The following is a 21105-nucleotide window of genomic DNA, read 5'->3' on the forward strand; positions in this document are numbered from 1 at the left end:
CCCACAACTTAGTATCAGACCAAGGCCTAAGATTCTGGTATGAAGAGGTCATACTGCCTGCAGGATGGGCATTTGCCTGGGATGGGTCTATGACCAGCCTTTTAGCGTTTGTTTGGCCGTAGCACCTAAACCACTCTTCAGAATAAGTTCTCACCCTACTAGGTGTTGCCAGTTACATGGTGGTACACAAAAAATAAGATCAAATAGGTTCCACACAGTCTTCCCCTTCACACATGCACTGTCCATCTGTCCAGGTGCTTCAGCCTACGCGCTTAGAGGTGCCTGTCATCAAGTTCCAGGCACAGGCTTTCCACTGTACCTTCATTCTGCTTTATGGGGATGTCTGCTGCCTCTTTCTTCCCTGGATCTCACTACTGGGGTCTTGTCAGTCTTCATGCAGGCTCCACATCTTTTCTCTCCCTGGCTTTAGTGTATGAAGAGTGATGAGGGGTTACGAGCAGATCTTCATGTTTGCCCTCCCTGCTCCTCAGCAGCACGGGTGGATCAGTAGCTGCTGACATCTGTTGGAGAAGGAAGGAGGTATGTCTTGCCAAAGTGCTGTTCAAAAGGCCTTTGCAGGGCCATGACTGAATGCAGCTGTGATGTAGGAGGTGTGAAGAGGGTAGGGAGGAGTTGGTATGACATGGCTGCTGGGTTTGTGATGGGGCCTGCATCATCTCAAACTCAGCACGTACTCAGTGTCAGGTAGGTCAAAGGCAGGGACATAGAGTTCCCTTAGCTCCTTCCACAGGGGCCCTTGATGGTCTGAGCTGTCAGGATGCCCGGCATCCTAGTTCTGGCTGGTTTGTCCTTACTGGCTGACTGTTTTCCCAGCTGCTGTCTTCTCCACTGGAGGAGGTGATTTCTTATGAGTCATCATCTTCGGGAAAGAAAGCTCTGGGTTCTTCCCCCCATGGTGTGAGCAGATGAGGGAGAAGGTATCCATAACTATTTTATTTTCAAGGCCTAGGCTTGGGGCAGGAAGACTGGAAAATGCAGGCTTAAATTCTTAGCTTAAGGTGTCTCTTACAAATAGGAGTCGGACAGAAGCATGCAGCAAATATTCCCACCAACTTTAAACTTGAAAGTTAAACAGTTCTCAAGTTAAAAACAACACCAACTTCTCATCTTTTTTCTTGCACAGGATGGTCTGGTGGGACACAGGAGATCTGGGTTCTATTTCTGGTGCTTGTCACCAGCTTCCTATGACCTTGGACTAGCCGCCTAACCTCTCTATGTGCCTCCATTTCTGTCTCTGTAAAATGGGGGTGATCACATTTACCTGCCCCATGAAGACACTCTTGTGACTTATTTCACAGCATAAAATTATGGGAAGGGCCATACTGGGTCAAACCGAAGACCTGACTCACCCAATAGCCTTTCTCTGGCTACACAAGGGAAAAGTGGAGACACGGGGCTTGAGTTTTGCTGCCATGGGCTCTCCTCTGGTCTTTCACAAAATAAAACACGTATGGAAAACATGAGGTAAGTGCACAGGGAGGACAAATATATTTCTAGGATGGTCCTGGATGTCACAGGGTCAGCAAAGGCCAGTGCTGGCAGGGCAGACTTCTGGAGCATCCTTAGCCAGTGCTGCCCCTTCCTGGCTTCCCTGCTCTGAGCACTCAGTGCTGCTGGCAGGGGACCCGTGCTGGTCCGGCTCAGGCCCCGCACAGGGTAGGCTGCCCCTCCGCTCTCCCTCCCCAGGGAAGGCGGGGAGAGGAGCCCCGGGCCCCCAGCGTCTGGGCAGCACTTTGGGGGCGCTCCCAGCATCGTGCCCGGCAGCCGGGGAAAGGCTGCGCAGCACCGGCCCGACCCGGTCCCCGGCCCAGGAGCCGGCGAAGGGACGCGGCGCTGCCGGGGTCTTCTTGCGGAGCAGGAGAGGGGCTTTGCGGGTCGGGGACCGCCGGGCTCTGCGGGTCGGGGACCCCAGCGCTCCGCGTTTGCTCTGGGACTCGCCAAGTCCGGTGCGCCCCTTCCCCGGAGGAGCCCTGCGGCGGCCGGGCGGGCGTCCAGCCCCGCTTCGCTCCGTGCCCCGGCAGCGCGGCGGCCCCGGCGGCTGGAAACTCCCCGCCGGCGACCGGGCGGGCGGCGGGGGACGCGTCCCGGGGAGGGCGTGCTCCCGGCGGAGGATGTGGGCCGGGGGGGGAGGGGGGGCGGAGGGGTGCGCGGTGAGGGGTGGAGAAGTTATAAATCAGCGGGGCTGAGGCTGGCTGGTAATTGATGTCCGCGGGAGGTGAAGCTGGCAGGGCGGCTCGCAGCGGACACTCCCTTTCCGCGGGCCGGGGCGGGCGGGGAGGGCTCCGGGGCTGCTGGATGCGGATCCCGCGCCGCGCCGTTATCTCCAGCACCGCAGGAGGAGCCCGCGACCGAGGAGAGCCCGTCGGAGCCCAGCCGGCGCCTCTGCCTCTGCCTCGCTGCCGTGGGCAGGGGAAGAGCCCTGCGCTGCCGCGGGCAGGACCATGCTCCCCCGCCTGCTCCCAGGGACCGTGCTGCTGGCAGCCGCCCTCCTGCTCACAGGTAAGGGTCCGCCGGGACCCGCTGCCCCATCCAGCCCCCGCTCCCCCAGCGACGATGCGCCCCCTCGGCGGCGCCCCCCGGGCCCCTGCCCGGCCCCGCCGCACCCCGCTTTGTGGGCTGGTGCCACCTGCCGCCCCCTCCCCTGGGCAGGCGATCCCCGCTTTGCAGGGGGTCGCGAACCGCCGCATCCCTAGCGGTCTTTAGCCTCCGGACCCCCGGCGGCGTGTCCCGGGAGCGGCGCCCCGGGGGTGCCGGCGGTGCGGAGCCGCGGTGGTTCCCCTCCTCCGGGCAAGGCGGCGGGGCCGACGGAGGGAGAGGCGAGCCTTTCCTGGGCACGGGGGAGAGCCGTCCCGGGAGATGTCCCTACCGGTGCACCGCGGAAAGCAAGCATGTCTTGGCTGCAGGGCAGGCTTCTTTCCTCCCCGCTTTGTTCCCAAGTGTCAGCCTCTCCCCGTTCTGCCCGTGAAGGGGGAAAGGTGCCCGTTTCCTTCGCAAAACCCCAGGTCCTGCTGCCTCCCGCCCGGGCAGGACGGCGGAGCGTCGGTCGGGGCCGCCCGCGGGGGGTGGCCGCGCGGGGACCCGGCGTGGGTGTCTCTGGAGAGAGGGATGGAGCTGCTCTCCGGCGCCTGCATCCCGCAAGGCTGCGTGTGCCGGCATGGATCCATGCGAAGATTTGTTTCTCTGAATCGAGTTTTATTTTACTTTGAGAGAGTAGCCGTCCCTGCTGGGCCGGAGCGCCGTGGTGGGGAGCGCGTCCCTGCGTTGCGTTGCTGGTCACCTGGGAGCGGGGATGCGGGGGTGCCGGCCACGGGCCGCTCCCGCGTGGGCTCATCGCACCGCAGGGCTGCCGACCTGTGGGGCTGCCCCGCGGGGCAGATCTGCGACCCCGCAGCCCTTCCCGCACTCGGGCTCCCCGAGTCCCGCACGGGGCTCCCAGGTGCGCCGCGGGGCGCGGCCGTGCGCGGCTTCGCGCAGCATCGCCGCCGGGTCTGGCGGCGGCTGGGAGAGGGAGCAAGACCCGGGCGGGGAAGGAGAAAACCCCGAGCTCTCCCCGTGGCGGGCGCCGAGGCCGGTGGCCGGGCAGGGCGGTGTTCCCGCGGTGCGGCCGCCCGGCCCGCCACGCTCCCCCACGCAAGTGGCCAAGGGCTCGGTCGGCTCCGCACCGCCGCCACCCCGCGGGAGCGGCCCCGGCGTGGCGGTCCCCGGGCCATGCCCGCGCTGCCGGCCGACCGGGAGCGGAGCTGGCGGGGCCGCTCCGACGAGACGTTTTCCTGCTCGGGAAGTGCTGATTCATCAACTTTGATATAGATAGATAGGTATTCTGTCTTTTTTTTTTTTTTCTTTCTTTCTTTCTTTTCCCCAGGAAAGTGCTAATTTCCCCACATTATTTGTCTCTGCCAAGGAGGTTCTTATGCCCAGGACGAAATAGGCACAGGCATGGGACACCCACCCTGGATACAGGAAACGTGGGTTCAAATCCTTGCCAGGCTTCCTTCACAGCTTGAGCTTGAACTTCGGTGTCCTGCTCCCACATGGGCTCCTGCAGTGACCAGCTAGGCTAGGGGACTGGCTTCCTCTTTCCTGTCGGAAAGGTTTTCCATTGTGCAAATCATGGCAAACCCACTGCCCAGGGAGAAGGTGGACTCTCTGAGCCAGGGGCTGTAAGAGACCCTGGTTCACCTTCCTGTTCCAGGGACTGTCAGGGACATGCACAGCCTTGACCAATACCAATGGGAAGAACTTGCCCCTTTTAAGGGGAAACCAGCTGCTCTGGGTGCTGGGCACAAATCCCAGGGTCAGCTCAGGTGCGGTAGGCACCAGAAAGATGCTTCTCTGTAGTTTGGCTGAGTGCCTTTACAACTGTTTTGCTGGAAATTTATATCACCCCTTAAATGTGCAAGAGACTGTGTTCTAAATCAGAATTTAGGCTTTTCCAAACTCTCTGATTTTGTTCCATTGTCTTCTTCTGGAAAGTAAATGATCCTTGCACAGCTTTGTTTGGACATCCCAGGTAGGTTGATCACGTTTCTTCTGAGTCAGTGGTAAAACTCTCCACATTTGCATTTGCACAGAGACTTTCAAAGTGAAACACTCTGTTGAAGTGGTGGAATATTTTGTTCCATGCATCTCCCTATGCTTCACTTCCCGTTTCACTCTCATTCACTGCCTATTTACCTAAAGCTCTTACTCACGCTGTCCAACACTTCCCATTTCAAGTGCTCTTGATGAAACTCGATTCATCACTGCCATATGGTCCACTCTTGTAATTCAGTCTCTGTGGGTGTCTGCTGAGCTTCCATTTACTGGCAGATACTAGAGGAGATTCACAGAAATAGTCAGGAGCTACTAGAGAGAGCTTCATAAGGAAGCAACAGAAGGAGGTCTTTCAGCTTATATAGATGTCTATTTTATAATTTAAATTTCCCCAAAGCAACATGCAAGCTACAAGCTGTAAGAGTCCCCATTTGAAAAACGAGATTAATGAAATTATGTTTCTTTGACATGTGAGTGTTGGGCACTTTGGCTTTCTTGTATTTCTAGGCACACACATGGTTTGGCTATCTTTGGGAAGACCAATACTTTTGCCTGTGTTTTGCATAGGGCTCACATAGGTTTCCTTTACAGTGTGTATATACTTACTTCACAAATTGTATCCCATACATTTATGCTAAAGACTACTCATAATGGTCAACATGAAAATGTTGCTATATTAAGTTCAATCTCCCAATCCTAGTCTTTGCATGACAACAGTTTTAATTGATAGCATTTGGGTATGTGAAGGACTGGGTTTAAACCCTGAAAAAATCAGATTCTGCAGCCCAGGTCGAGGATTATGTGGCCACATTTCCAGAAGCATAAGGAGGTAGTTTGGCTTTATTTCCAGCTGTCCACACAGAAGCAATACCTCACAATTAACAGCCAGAAGGTAAATAGACCCTATTACAATCTTATCTGTGAACAGTGCTATACCAATCTCAGTTATTCCAGTTGGAACTAGATCATCAAAATCCCCAGCGAAAGATGAACTTTTCAATTTCATGGTCAGCTGGAAAAAATAAAGGAAGAAATTCCAGGTCAAATCTAATCAGTGCTGAGGTTAATTTCTTGCAATAACTAACCTGACTTCTCCCGAAGTGCTCTCCAGGCGGAAGTTCATACGTTAAGGTTTCAGTTTGGTTTGAGTACTCAGCTGAAACGGCTGCACAGGCACACAGCTAGAGCGGTCTAATTTGGGATTAGGGTTGGAGATCTTAATGGAGTCCAGAAAAACTCAGTTTCCCACTTCTTCTGGATCTTCATGGAAACTGGGTTCTCTTAAAAATTCTAGACTACGTTAATGTAAGGTCAAAGAGTTAGACCCTGCTGTATAGCACAGGTTTTTAAAAAAGGTATACATGGGGATTTAAGTATTAAACTTTCTGGCATTGCTAAAGAAAATCACTTACATCACTTACTGGTGTTTTACCAGACAGGTGTGTTGCTCATATGCTCTCCACAAAGCCAGATTTCATTCTTGTATAACTGGTGTAAATCTGGAGCAATTCTTCTCAGCTAGGCTAGCATCTTTTAGATTTACGGTTCATGCTGGAGGAAATCAGGACTTGGCCTGTGTCCTAGTAAAGATCTTTATATCCTGAAGCACCCAATGTATTTAAAATCCTAAACACTTGCCATTGGGGAGATCTGAGGATTTTTTTTTGTAGTGGTGTTTTTTTTTTTTAACATGTAAACAATAACAAACAAGCTGAGACTACTTTTTGTCAGATGCTTCAAAGACAGAAACCAGTAGCCCTTCACAGAGTGTGGGTGTATAGGACAAAAGGAAATTGTCCAGATTTCCAGGACAGTTGCTGAGTCCTTACACTTTAATGTGGTTTGGAAACTTCAAGCACAGTGTTTATCAACTTGATAGTTTTCATGTCTGACTGAGATTGGGAAAGGAAGAAGCTCAGCGGATGAGGGTTAAGGTTTGGCGTTTCAGAAGTCTGTGTCCAGTGGGGCTCTGGTGGGCCCTTGTCAGCAAAATTGTTCCTTTGAACCCCCCAAAGTTAGGGGTTGGCACTTCCTGCTGCAGCCCTAGAGGGAATAGAAAGCGAGACTGCTGTAAGAGTAGCTTTGCCATGAAGCATAAGGTGCCCAACTACAGTCACCTCCGCTCTTGGAGGCAAGTCTCTCCTATTGGTGTGAGACCTTCAAGAAGCAAACTGCTCCCTTGGAAGTCATGCTTTATCTTTAGATCTCACCCCGCACCCCCTCAGCGGTCTCTTTTGTCCCTCTATCAATATTTGTAAGAATGTGGGGAAATGTTTCTGTGTATATTTGAGCATGAATTCCACCCACGGACAGCGCCAGGCTCCTCTCTCTTTGCCCTTGTGATGCATCCTTACTATGCATATTCCTGCAACTGAGAAACAACCTTTCCCAAGCATTCCCAGCTGGGAATGGCTTGACTTCTTAATCCACTGTGTAGGAACCGCTCATCCTAAAACTGGTCCAGTGATTGTCAGGAAGGTGCCCACGCAGCTTTCTCCTATCAGAATGTGGAAGTTCAGTTTCATTCCCCCATGCTTGGAGGTCAGCACTACTTAAATCCTGGTGGTTAGAAGAAAAAGATATACTGCAAGCAGCAGTTTGAAAGTGAAAATAGAGGCATTGGTGCTCTCTCCAAAGCCAAGCATGGTACAATAGCATGCCTTTTGTGACCAGCAGAATGTATTAATGCTGGAACCAAGTAAAGCAATAACGTTGAGAAATACAAGGGTGTGGGAAAAGAGATATGAAACTATACATTTCAGAGGTACTTTTGTCTGAAACCTAAGTCTTGAGCCATTGAGATGTATGGAGAAACTTGGACTGGGAGTGTGGATGACTGTTTCTTCTATATTAAGTCATGTTTGGTATTTGGGTTTTTTTTATTGTGGCACGGTGGGTGGAAATGTGCCAGCCTAAAGAGGAGGATGATTTTGCTCGTGACGCATCTGTATTATTCAAGACTATTATAGATGCTTGTGAAACAGTTAACTGATTTATTCATCATCTTTCCCAGATTTTTGTTTGGCTTGTGTTAACAGAGAAGTAAAAGTTCATGTTCACGATGACCTGATTTCACTTTGCGTTGTTTTTCCATCAAATCCTTGTTGATTTTCAGTACCAATGTCAATTCGTTCATATTCACAATGTTAAGTCACCCCTGTAACATATTTAGGCAGAGCACAATCCAATGTGATGGGCTTGACACTGATAGCTGCTTGCATGATTCCAATACTTTTCTAGACCGTGGGGTTACTCTTCCAACATTCACTGCTATGTGGCACTAAGCACTCCTAAATGCAATATCTTGTACATCATATTCCCTCTTCTGGAGCCACGGCCTTGAAACAAGGTGCTCTTTGCCATTAGAGCAGTTGAAAGATGAGGAAGTGGTTAGAAGGAAGCTGTTTCTAGCACTTCAGTGGGTTGGAGATGCTGTGGCAATGCGGTGACGTTATTTCCGTGCCGTGTCTGGAAGAGGAGGCTGAGCGGGCAGGGCACGGCGGCCCTCACAGAGCCAGGGACCCCTGAGCAGATGTCTCTGCTCCTTGGAGGTTCCCTTGGGAAGCCTGTGCTCTGGGAACAGGACCCCCTGCTTAGTGCGTGGGGAGAGGCAAGGGATGAGTGTGAGGGCGTTTCATGAGAGGAATTCACAATTTCACATAGTTCGCTTAAGCGTCCTTCCTGTGGGATTCTTCCCTGCCATGGAGCAAAGGAATTTGCCCCTTTTGTTCCCATTGTCATTCCTCTGTGGAAAAACCTCTCATCAGGATCACTGCGGACTAATGTTAACAGAAGCGTGAGAGTTGCCATCCTGGATCAGACAAGGGCTCTATTTAGCTCCGTGTCATGTCTCTGGTGGAGTCCAACATCTGATCTTCAGGGGAGGTTCAAGGAACCTTGCAGGAAGCAGTTATCTGATAAAATTCTCCAGAGAGGAAATTTTTTTGTAGTATGATCTGAAATCCACTATTATTTACTAAGAAACCGTGGGATTGAGGGTCAAGGAAACTAAAATTAGTGTCTGTCAAAATCTAGGTGTTGTCTATGTTTATGGCAAATGGATATAACATAGTGGGATCAAATGGCATTATATTGTATAATACAAAGAATTTTCTACTTTTGTTGTGTTGGTAGCATTTGGGGTGAAAACCTGACTGTCTTTGTTTCATCCAGTGCTATAAGTAGTGCTCATCCTAATCTGTTTTGTAAGTATTAATGTTTATAATTTCCCAATGTAAATTGAGCCATAGGCAAGCATGCCAGAAGGTTTCTGTGCGTGCACCTACCATAGACTTTGAGTTTAAAAGTCATTTAACTGCAGAGTATGTTCAGCCTCTTGAGCTGTTGCAAAGGAGCCCTCTTTTCTGGCAAACTTTCCTTCCAGTTCAGTGAGAGTTGTTCTGGTTCTCACCTCTCTAGTTTAAATTGTTGTGTTGCATCTAGTTATTTTCCCTTGTTCTGAACCCAGGGCTTTTGGTTATAGCTCTGTTTGATAAGTTAAAGTAGGGTGGACAGAAAGTCGGTTCCCAGCTTTGTCTTTTGTTTTTCTTGGAGTGTTACAGGACAGTTCAGCCATCCTGATGGAGCATTGGAAATAGTAACCGGTAGCCTTCAGCGAAGTGGAAATTCTGCAACTTTGTTTTACCCTTTCTTTTATTTAGTTCCTGATTTATGTCTGTGTGCACAGCTCAATGACAGTAGAGCCCCAAATGGATTTGTTATGCCTGTGTGGCTGGCTGAGCTGGCAGGCTACTGGCAGGTAGGCAGTTTGTCTGCTTAGACATTTTGCTTAATTTGTCCTGCCGGGGAACCTGTGACAAAACTTAATCATTAAGTTGGTAAGTAAATTGCATTGGGTCAGGAAAATCTACCGCCTTAGTCTATACAGGAATTTAAAATTCTTTTTCAGTCTGTTTTTAATGTATATGCTTTGTCTTTGATACCATATCAATACTTTCCTGCTATGCTAGTTAATGGAATAAACTTTCCTCAAAAAATATCAAACTGATGATTATGCGCTGGGATGTCTCATGGTGGAATTAGAGCAGAGGTGCAGTGGTTGCTGACATGTGTCAGTAAGTGATAGCGTAGACCTGATGGCTCACAGACATAAGATGGCTAGGGCTACCCACTCTACTTTAGGCAGCACAGGTTTATCTTGTGTGGAGGCATGAAACCATACTCCTGGGTGAATGCCAGTGGCTATCACATGCATCAATTTTGAATGGGCAGATGGAGTCACAACCGCCTCTCATCTGCAATGGCCTGAGCAGGGTCTCCCTGGAGGGGCCAGAACAGGCACGTCGAGGTGGAGGGGTACATATGGGAGCCACACGGACCTGTGCTGGATGTGGCTGTGAAAGTATCACTACAGCCTGGCTCTGCTACAACCAGTCCTTACTGAGAACAGCCTCAGCAGACCTAGTTTTTTAAGATGAGCGTTCATTCTGTTGGAGGGAAGACCAGACTAAGGTGGACACAACTGTGATGTTGCTCTTGTTTTTCTCAAAGCACACCGTATATTTGTGCGGTTTGCCCCTTTGGTGTGGTTTACCAAAGTGACGATCCCATGAGAGTCCATGATGGAGGTGTCAGACTGTACATGGGATTGCCATTTTCAATTACATATGCTCAATGGGGAATAAAAAATTTGTGATTACAGCTGATTTTAATCCTTCCCTGTGATTGCTTTCCCCTTATATAGATAATGAAATGAGCACCTTCACCAGGCTAGATGTTGGCAAAGGTGCTCATGTCAGATGCTAAGTTTCTAGACTCATTAAAATTGGATGGATAAAAGAGGAAACTAAGATTTTTTTTCCTACTAGGCTCTCTGAATGTTAAATTTTTAAATTTTTTTAAAGTGGCATTATGTAAAGTGCCTGTGCCCATGCTCAGAAACACCTGGTGACTTTAGGGCAGACAGGACACACTGTTCTGACAAGCTGGTGAAGCTAGTGCCTTCAGGCAAGTATTGCCTGGGCATAGCACACTGAACTGCATGGCCTTGGCTCTCTTTGTGGCTTTCCAGCTGCCTGGGTATGATGGGAAATGGTAATACTTTCAATTGGTAGTAACAGAAGCCAGATTTATTTCAAATAACCAACTGTGATTTCAGCTTGTTAAATTTCCAGATCTGAATTTTTAAATTAACACCACCTCCCCCCCAGCTCTTTAATAAAATGGTTTTACCACAGGCTTCTGCAAGCACAGCCTTACTTAGCTGGGGCAAATACTGGCAAAGTACTTGACATTTATTGGGGAAATAAATATTTGTTTACATTTACAGCTTTTTAACATATTGGCATGATAGTGTGTACGGCTCAGAAACGTTAATGAAGTGCTATCAGAATTGTACTTGCTCTATTTTTAGCTACTGGGCGTTTTGCTTTGCCTCTATAGCATCTGATCTTTTATCAGTGTGTATACACATTTAGGGACAGCAAAAGCATAGAGACAGTAAATAAACTCTTTTCACTTGTTCTGAGGTCCAGAACTGAGAGGGGAAGGGGACACTTGCTCAGATAATAGACATACACATCTTTCTGTGCCTGTGAAGACCTCTCTTGGGCAGTAGCATATCCATTTGCCCTGCTGGCTTATTTTTAATTCCAGGGCATGAAGTCAGGGTCAAGGCATTTTAGTCTGCCCAGGACTTCTAATCTGCTGTAATAAACCCTATGCTCTTCAGACTCTATTAGGATGCTGTATCATACAGCAACGCAGTGCTCTCATCCATTAACCTATCCATTTTCTTGGCTGATTGTTATGTCCTAATGGTACTTTAAATTCTTAAATTATAGCTGAGATTAATCAGATTTAAGCATTTGATCCAGAAATAACTGGGCATGTGTTGCAAAACATCAGATTGGGTATTCAGAATGTCCCTTCTGGACCTGGAAGGGACAAATCAATAAACTGATTATTTTTATACATCAATGTGTACTTTGTAAGTAAATAGCTTCCAACAATTTTCTTGATCTTGAAAGCAAATGAGAACACATTTCAGCCACAACAGAGGCCTGTATGTGTGATAGATCTGTTCAGGAGTGAGACAGCTTGAACCGTGTCTTCTGCCCTGACTGTGTTTCTGTCTGCCGGCCGTGTACCAGCACACAGGGTGCTTCTCTTTGCACAAGAGCAAACAGAAAACAGGGACAAAGCTACCTTAGAGTCCAAGAACCCTTGGTTAACAGGTCTGTTAACCCTTGCAAGTCCCCATAGCCCTTAGTTGCCTTGCAAAGTTCTGCTTTGATGGAAATAGGAGTTATGTTTTGCTGTTTCAGATCATGAGCTTGCTGGACAACTGTCAGTGTCAGCTTGGGGCATAGGCATACCTCCTTGCTACCTCACAGGTACGCTGTCTTAGTTTTGCTTCTGCAGGCCTTAGGTGGGATGTTTGGATTTTCTGCAGAGAAGTGGTATGAAATTAGGTATATGAAGGACTCTGATGTTTCCTTTAGGATGGGGACCTAGATGGCATCTGAAAGACCTGGAGATACTGCTCTGAACCTCAGGGTTGCTCATGGTTTGGCATTGTAGGTCTTTCCTGGAGGCTGTTTCTAAGTCCAGGCAATGGAGATGGTGCTTTTACCTCTGGGTGCAGGAACCAGACTGCGCTGCCTGCTTTGCCTGTGCCTGAGCACTAGAAACCCAGGCTACAGAGATGAAACAGGGCCTATTGCTGCCATGGAGGGGGATAAGTAGCTTCTTCCAGTATCAGTTCTTCCCAGCCACCAGCAGTCACACAAGCAGAAAGCTTCATTATCCAGAGTGATCCCTTCTCCCTCTAGCCCTGTGGCAGGGCCAGGCCAGGCTTTTGCCCTTCAGGCAGGAAAAAAAAATTTTTCCAATCACCACTCAAATTTTGAGACAATTCTGCCTAGAAGTTTTTTTGTCTTATAAATGCAAGTATTGATGCTGATGAGAATCTCAGTGTTGATTAAACTAGGAGGAACTGCTGGTCAGTGTTTCTCCTTATGGTCACATGTAAATCAAAACTTTAAATGGATCTTCAGAATTGACCACAAGTTCCTTTTTCTCTCTCCCTTTTTTTTTTTTTTAATAGAGTGATTTGGTGTAATGATGAAATTGTAATTATTATGGATAGGTACAACTGTTTGACAACATTAAAAAAAGTTATATTTACCCATGAATGGCCTGAAGTACCTTTAGAAGAGTTGGTAATACAATAGCTTGCCAAGAAGAGCTCTGAAATAAAGAAAACTACCGATAACTCAAATTTAATTACAGAATGGAATAAAGCTGTATGCCCCTTAGCTGGTGGCCATGCTCTGGTTTAAGGTGCTGCAGATCAGAGTGAGCTCATTTTCACTGGAGATGCACTGAAGGTCAACCCACTGGGTACCATGGTCCTAAGCATTTCAGCCACGTTCTGCAATTGCTTATTAGTTGCACACACGCGGGTATTCCCGGTCCCTTCAATGGGATGACTCATAAGGAAGTGCTCATAAGCAAGAGTAAAGTCCTGGGCTGCATTTGAACTGAATGACCTGTGTTTCAAGGAGCACAGAGAGGTGAAGACCCTATTAAGAAATCATGTGCACTTTTTTTCCAGTTCAGGAGCGTCCTCCTCAAAAACCATTTTTGCTGAATGTGTTTGAATCAGGAGGAAATGATATTTGATGGTAAAAACCACAAAGAGTCAGTTATATTTAACAAGCCTTAAAACACGTGCAAATCCAACAATGACTGAAACAATTACTTCATGATGAATAACATTATTGCCCACAGATGGCACTTTAAACCCAGAAGGTCAGATTCTTTGTATACCGTGAAGTTACAAAGACTGATAGCTCTTCTAAACCTTTCATTGTGCAGGTGAAAAAAGATGAGTCAACATGTTCAGGATAACTGGAGTAGTTGGAAGGCAGTCACTCAGCCTCAAATTATGAAGATGTTAAAAGTAAAAGGCCACCAAACCTGTTACTTTAAGGAAATGTCTAATAACTTCTAATATCATATGTTTTTTTTTCAACTAAACCATAAAGCTAGCTTTTGCATTTACTTTCTTTAGTCAAAGATAGCAGAAATTCACAGTGTATAAGTGGAAACTTAAAAGTAAAAGCTGGAAAAATCAGAATGGGGATAATAATCCAGAACATGGTCCCAATTGTAAGTTCAGCAGATCTATCCTTTTCAGAGAAATGGAGGTTTAGCTAAAATCAGTGGAAGGTTGATCATATGTGCATGGTTACTCAGATGTCTGTAGAACTGAACTCACACATCATATTAGAAAAATATATACGTGTTCGTTTATTTTATCTTTTCTTTTCATTTTAATTACTTGTAATCAGTGTCTAGTCCTGTGAGGAGCAGGGAGTTGGACTCGGTGATCCTTATGGATCCCTTCCAACTTGAGATATTCTATGATTCTATGAAATTTTTGTTTACTTCATTCAGAAGAGCATCACCATTTTTGCAAGGCAGAAAATAGTTGAGGAAAGTTTATTCTTCTCTTCCTTTACAAATTACAGAATATACCCTCTGCTTTCTTAAAAAAAATATTTCTCCTTCCCTTATTTTAGACAGAATGGCTAACTTTTGCAACCTAAACTAATGTTTGCTCATTAATTAAGCAATCCTGTTGACTCACTTTCACATGTACCTAATAAGCCTTCCGAAACAAATAGAATACACACACACAAAAAATCACCCCTTTCCCTATGGGAGGAGATTCCTCAGTTATCAGGATTAATTAGTTCTCTTGTTGTCACATGAAAAGAAGTTGCACCCCCAATGTAGGTCAGTGTGAGGGTAGGCTGCTGATGGTCGCTTAGTGACAGGCGCAATGATAAGTGAGTGTGTCCTGTTGAGCCATGACCCTTCAGAAAAGACAGTGTCAAGTGAAATGCACAGAGAAGGTACATAGAAGGCATAATCTACTTCTAAATATTGACAGTAGGAATTTCCCTGCTATTCTCCTTCCTTTTTCTTTTCTGGTAAACATGTCAAACTCTACTGCATTTGTACTCTGCATCAGTTTTGAAGCATTTAAAAACGTAAGGAAGCTAATGACCCATGAATAGATAGGATGTCAAATACAGCTATTTTTCTTCAAGACTTAGCATCTTGTTGGTAAAAGCAATGTCTTGCATACTTGCAAAACAACAATATTGGCTTAGAAATAGGATCTTTTACTTCAGCTTTTTGTGAGTGAAAAACTAAACGAATGAATATATAACAAATCTGATATACCATGCCAAATATATTGATGTTAGGTCATGAGTATGAATATGATCAAATACTGGAGTTAAGGTTCTAAAATATACTTGAAATCAATGATGAAATGCTGGCTTATATAAATGAGAGCAAAGTCAGACAAACACTAAGCACTCCTTAAGATCCCACTCACAATATTTACAAGTACTGCAGTATCTTTTAGATATACGTAATATGTGTAAAAGGGCAAAAGCTTGAATATGTTTCCAGTATATCTGGGTTTCTTTTCTGCCTGCAGGATGGGGTGAAAAGATTAGGGTTTGTTTGTTTGTGGGTTGTTTTTTTTTTTTTTTTTTCAATTGATTTTAGTAGCTTTGAGGCAGTTCTTCTGACATACAGGCTTCCAGGCTGTCTTATTTTGTATGGTTGATTTAAGATAGATCTTGAGATTTTAATGTGGATGCCTTTGCTTATATCCCCATAGAGTTACCGAGACAAAAGTTTGTAACATTTATAATGTTTTCCTCTCCTTCACATTTGGCAGACTTTGTAAACAACAGCAGCCCACATTCCCAGTGCTGGTCTCCTGATCCCGGCATGTGTCAAGCATGGGCATGGTGCTGCGTGGCTGGCTTTGCTCCTAGGCAGGGTGCTGGTGCCGGTGCTGGTGCGGAGCAAAGCCGAGCACTCAGCACCGCAGTCATGACCAGGCACTGCAGACTTGTTTTTCTGCCTTGCTCTCAGTGCCTGTCACTCACATGGATTCTACCTTTGCATCAGTTTTACACTGGAAGCAACAGACATGTTGCTCTCTAGCAACTGGGTTGAGTGTTGCAACTCTAGCAGCTGGGCTTTGATCCTGATGGTTTCCTCTGGCAGACCATTACTGATGTTTTTTCATACTTGTTGAACTGTTTGTAAACACCATTGCGTGCTTTCAGCTTTTCTAGATGCTGAAATAAGGAGCAGTTCAGGGCCCCTCAGTTCAGGAAGGACAGGGAACTGCTTGAGCAAGTCCAGTGGAGAGCTACCAAGATGATCAGGGGACTGAAAGGCTGAAAGGCTGAGATACTTGGATTTGTTCAGCCTGGAGAAGAGAAGACTGAGGGGGGACCTCGTCAATACCTATAAATATCTAAAGGGTGGGTGTCAAGAGGATGGGGCTGGACTGTTTTCAGTGGTGCCCAGTGACATGACAAGGGGCAATGGGCACAAGTTGGAACACAGGAAGTTCCACCTGAACATGAGAAAAAACTCCTTTCCTGTGAGGGTGACAGAGCAGTGGCACAGGCTGCCCAGGGAGGCTGTGGAGTTTCCTTCCCCAGAGACATTCAAAACCTGCCTGGACACAGTCCTGTGCCCCCTGCTCTGGGTGTGCCTGCTCAAGCAGGGGGGTTGGACAAGATGATCTGTATAAAGCTTAAGGCCAGGTTCCCCACTGAAGTAAGGAACAAGATTCATAAAGCTGGACATAAATGCTGCCTTCTTGGGAGAGCATCTGAGCCTCCAATTCTGGAATGACAAGAGGAATATGAATGAAATCCAGGAATATGGTGGTTTCATGAAACTCAGATTGTTTAGCTGGAGGACATTGGCAAACCCTCTCCACCAAAGAGCCTGGGTTGCTCTTCACAGAAGCTGCCTGAACTGTTGTAACATCTTATCTCAAATTTTCAGTGTTACTTTCAGGAACATTATTTCAGAACTGCAAATGAGTAGACTCATAAATCATGAGCATCTATAAGAGACTATCCCATAAAAGCATAGTGCGCTATTTGGCAGACCCAGCATTTCAGAGCTGAGGTCCTTAAATGGTAGGTGAGAAAAATGTGTGTTTGCAAGGTATCACATAATAAATTGCTTATTCAAAGATTTGCTTCATCTTTTTTCCCCCCCCCTCTTAATATTTCTAGTTAGAAGCATGATTTTCTAGACAAATCAAAGAGGAAGTCTGTGTATTTGTACAGTATGACCACTCAAACTTCTGGTAATAGTTGTGGTGCAGTTCAGAGGACCTCTTTACTCTGAAAACTTGTTATGCCCTTGCTTGAAGCCTGTTTAAGTGAGCTATAATTTAGTTTATGTCTATGTCTAAGTGTACGCTTTAAATCTTCTTTTGAATAGGGGTGGATGTTAGTATATACAGAAAAACTATTGGAGCCACAGCTTAAATAGATATATACAGGGCTAAAACAGAAAAAATGCAGATCAATATAACTTAGATGCCAAAGATATGTTAAAAGTTAGTTAACCCCTACACTGTACATTTCCTGTATTGCTAAGGAAGAGAAACAGGTCTCTGAAACCTCTATCAAACAGTTTTAGAGATCTAACCTGCTATTTGCTCTTTTCATGGATTGTGCTAGGTAGTCCAGGTGATTTAGGTCTTTTGTCTCCACTGAAGTTATAAGGAATTAGTAGGAAATACTTACTGACAAATGGAGCATAGCTGGCTCCTCAGAAAAGACCCCCAAAACCAGCAGATGAGAGCAGTGCTGCTTTACCTTTTGTACAAAATCCTTGTACTTTCAACATCTCTCTCCAAAAGTGGAGGCCTTGCTCAAACCAAAGGAGTTCAAGTCCACATCTCAGAACCAAGTTTTGCCATTCATCATCTAATCAGAGGCCTCATGTGCTGGCGGGTGAAAACTGCTGAATTTGGAGCAGCCGTTGATTTGGGGAGGTTTATACAGCCAAAATTTAGCCACCATTCTCAGCTGGAGTTGACGTCCAAAAGTTCCTTCTATAGTCAGTGAAAGAAGGAAGCCTTTCCAGTGGGTGATCCATAGCAGCCAAATAAGATTCAGGTATTTCTGCTATGTTTGGTGCATAGAGTTGTTCATGTTTGCCTGTGGCAGAGACCTCTTGGAATGGCTTCAAATAACTAAACTGAAACTGTACTTGACTGTGTTCTAGTGGAAAATCCACATTACCCTTGTTTATATTTTGCTGCTTCTCTTGATGTTGACAAAGAAAAACTTTCTCTTTGGAGTAAAGCGGTCTGGGGTACTCTCTGCTCTTCTCTCACAACACTGAAATCTTCATAAATTGCACTCGGGTCCAGATTTAGACTTAAACATGTTTTCAACTTTAACTGTTTCAAAATATTTTCTTGTTATGTTCCTAGCTTCTGGAACACTTTGCTGTCAGTGCAAGGGCAATGGGATGGATCAAGGACTGTTTCTTCTCTAAGGCATGCATTTCTGTCTGCTTGCCATGAAAGCTTTCGTGGCCATAGCCTGGCTTGATGAGATGGAAGGTCTGGTGTTCCTCTGGTCTTCTGACCATGGGGATTTTTCATGGATTTCCTAAAAATTGCCTTTACATGGCCTGTGAGAAGCCTGCCTGGATGTTTTCAAGTGTCCTAAACCATCTCATGTTACACTGATGCCCAGGGTTCTACCCATACCAGAACGGCCTGGCCATGGCTGGGGCCATGTTGGCATGCTTGCTTTCTCAATAAGCAGCAAATCTGGTCCGGAGGGTGCCTTGAACTTGTTCTGATAATTTATTGTAGAGCTGTCCAGTTACCTTTTGACACCACTTCACTGGTAGGAAGCCTGCAGCTAGTGAGGGTCCATAGGTAAAAGTGTTGTGACCTTCAGTCAGGAAGGGAAGATCCTTAATCCCCTCTCACTCCTTCCAGAGCGGCTCCAGCTTTGCAGCCAGTTGTTTGAGTTAGAGTTTGGTATCTTAGAGGTCAATACATGGCTCTTGCCATGGAAGTGGCTGACTTTTGCCCTTCCCATGGAAGGGGCTGCCATGGTAGTGTTTCCTAAGGAAATGCAGCCAGCAGTGCTTGAGGGCATGCTTCCTTGGTTAGACGTGTAGCCGCAAGGTCCTGAACTTTTCTTCATGGTATGCTCAGCAAGCAATCTGAGAGCAAGTCACTGACTGAAACTTGCACAGCTTTCATTTCTACTTTCTTTCCTGAGTAATTCTCATGGAAGATTATGCGAGTCCTGAGCCAGGACAGCAGGATTGTGCTCAGAACAAAGGAGTATGCGTGGTAAGGGGGATATCCCCTTTTCTTTGCTTTCCCCTTCCAGTGTAACATCATAAATGCAAGTGGACTGGGAACAGTATGATTTATCATTGTTAACATGTTTGTTTTTTTTTTTTCCCTTGTTTTTCTAGGATCTAGTTCAGGATCAAAATTAAAAGTTCCTGAGCTGAGCATAAGTGGCACACAGCATGTTGTTCAAGCAGGCCAGACTTTAAATCTCACCTGCAGGTAACCAGCTGAGTTGGATTCTGATAATTTGGCTGGGAGTTCACACACCTGACACTTTCCTTTTCTGTAACTGAAATTAGAAAAAAAAATGAAACCTTATGTTGTGGGGAAAGGTGGGGAATGAACTTCAATGGCAATTGTTTAATAGTTCTTTGTTGTTTCTGTTGTTGTTTTTGGAAAACAAGATAAAAGAGAATGCCAGAAATAGCCTGATATAATAAAAAAGAAAGCTTGGGAACTGGAGCTATATAATTGCAGCCCAACATAATTGTTTCTGCTTCCTTATCTGTATTTGCAGGGGGGAAATGGTTCATTCATGGTCTTTGCCTGAAACTCTAAGTAAGGATAGCAAAAGGCTGAAAGTAATTAAATATGCCTGTGGAAGGAATGGGAAACAGTCCTGCAGCAGTCTGACCTTGAGCAGAACTCAAGCAAGTGACACTGGAAACTATAGCTGCAAATACCCAACAAGTCCAGTGAAAAAGAAGAAGGAATCTACAGTCTATGTATTTATTAACGGTAAGATTATGCTTTTTAACAGTTCTTGATGCTTTCACTTCAATACAGCAAAATGGATGAATAAGGCAGTTCAGCTGTGGTTAAATACAGGGTTTTGAATGAAATTCTCAGCCTTGCAAAATGTCATGATAATTTACCAATTAATGTACAAAATCTGCTTTCTCAGAACTTGCAAATGCAAATGCTAGGGTTTTATCTGTTAGGACAAAAATGAAGAAAGAAAAAGACCCAATCCAACCAGTCTACTAGGGTAAATAGAACTCCCTCCTGGAAGTAGATTAGAAGTGAATCTGTGAAATGGGTATGAAAGAAATCATATCTTACAGAACTGGGTGATGGTTGATGAAAGCAATATATCTGGTGCAATGTCCACTTTAACCTGTCTGTGTAAGATTATAGGTTTCTAGGCAGCTGTATTATGTCATGCTGTAGAAAATTGCTATTTGCATGTTAAGTCCCATTCAAAAATGTACTACTTTGCAGTCCACATTTCACAGATTGTAAAAATCTAGAATAAATGAAATCAAACTAAACAGTGAATTGTGTTAAGCAAACAAGTATTGTCTAATGTATGGGAAATACTGGAATTAGGTCAGTTAGGCTATTATAGAAATTGCTTTCTGATCCTGTTTTCTTCCAGGATGTTAATCAGACACTTTTCAGAGCAGCTGAATTCAGTAGACACAACAATAAAAGAAAAAAATTATAAAATTAAATTAAATCCCTTAAGTATTCCTATTTCATGTTTTCTTTATTTTTACATAATAAAATGAATAGATTACTGTAAGGTATCAGGATTCACATGTTTTGAAAGCCCACATTACAAGGAATGTCCAACTGGAAGTTTTCCAAATTGCATGTCTGCTGCTTCTAACGAGTTCACATCAGAGTGAATTACCCTTTGTTTTCATTTTGTGACACGAAGAGTGGGATTGGTGCTGTGAAAAAGCAGAATGAAGTGGACCTCTCACTACAGTGATAGTAAACAAGATAGCTGCCCCCATTATTGGGTGTTGCTTTACTGAGAATTATTGAATAATTCATGCTGTTCATCCTGCTTTCCTTCATCTGAAATATACCACAGAGTGTTTTTCACACCCAACTATTTTCATATAATTCACCGGATATCCAACTATAGATGCATCCATGGAAGCACAACCAAAGTAGGTTTTTCATTTAGTGACCAACATTTCCTGCTGCCTATGAAAACTTATGATTTTCTTGAATGACCTTTGCAAGTTTCCCATCATGGGACCTTTTTGAACCTCCCACTTTGGATGTTATCTCAGTCTGAGATCTACTCACAGACCTCTCCATTCAGCACATGAGAAGAGGAAGGATGGTTGTCACTCTGAGCACCTCTTTGCTAAATCCACTTTATGATATAAGAAATTCCTTTATATTCTCTTGGTCTCTTTCCTGTTTGAAGTGTTAATTTTTCTGGATCCTGAATTGTTACAGATGGAAGACACAACCACTCTTCCTAACTCTTCACTGCTTCCTGAGTTGTATGTAGCTTGCATCTGAAAGAGATCTTCAACTAGATGTATGTGAAGCAAAGTTATCAGCTTAATACACATGGTGATGGAAGAGAAACATACCATTGGATAAATAGT

General features: G+C 45.5%; 1 protein-coding gene across 2 annotated transcripts in view; it reads left to right on the forward strand.

Moving 5' to 3' along the window:
• The first annotated feature begins 2193 nt into the window (after positions 1-2193).
• The window catches only part of FLT1 (fms related receptor tyrosine kinase 1), a 114997-nt gene continuing 96085 nt past the window's right edge, over positions 2194-21105 (forward strand). The window contains exons 1-3 of one of the 2 annotated variants that reach the window (XM_064441087.1): positions 2194-2520; positions 18874-18970; positions 19269-19489. In XM_064441087.1, coding sequence (XP_064297157.1) covers positions 2463-2520; positions 18874-18970; positions 19269-19489 — 376 coding nt within the window. In that variant the 5' untranslated portion in view covers positions 2194-2462. The remainder of the gene's footprint in view (positions 2521-18873; positions 18971-19268; positions 19490-21105) is intronic. The other variant, XM_064441088.1, reaches the window with a different exon arrangement.

This window comes from Phalacrocorax carbo, chromosome 1 (assembly GCF_963921805.1).
Source record: "Phalacrocorax carbo chromosome 1, bPhaCar2.1, whole genome shotgun sequence".
Classification (NCBI taxonomy): domain Eukaryota; kingdom Metazoa; phylum Chordata; class Aves; order Suliformes; family Phalacrocoracidae; genus Phalacrocorax; species Phalacrocorax carbo.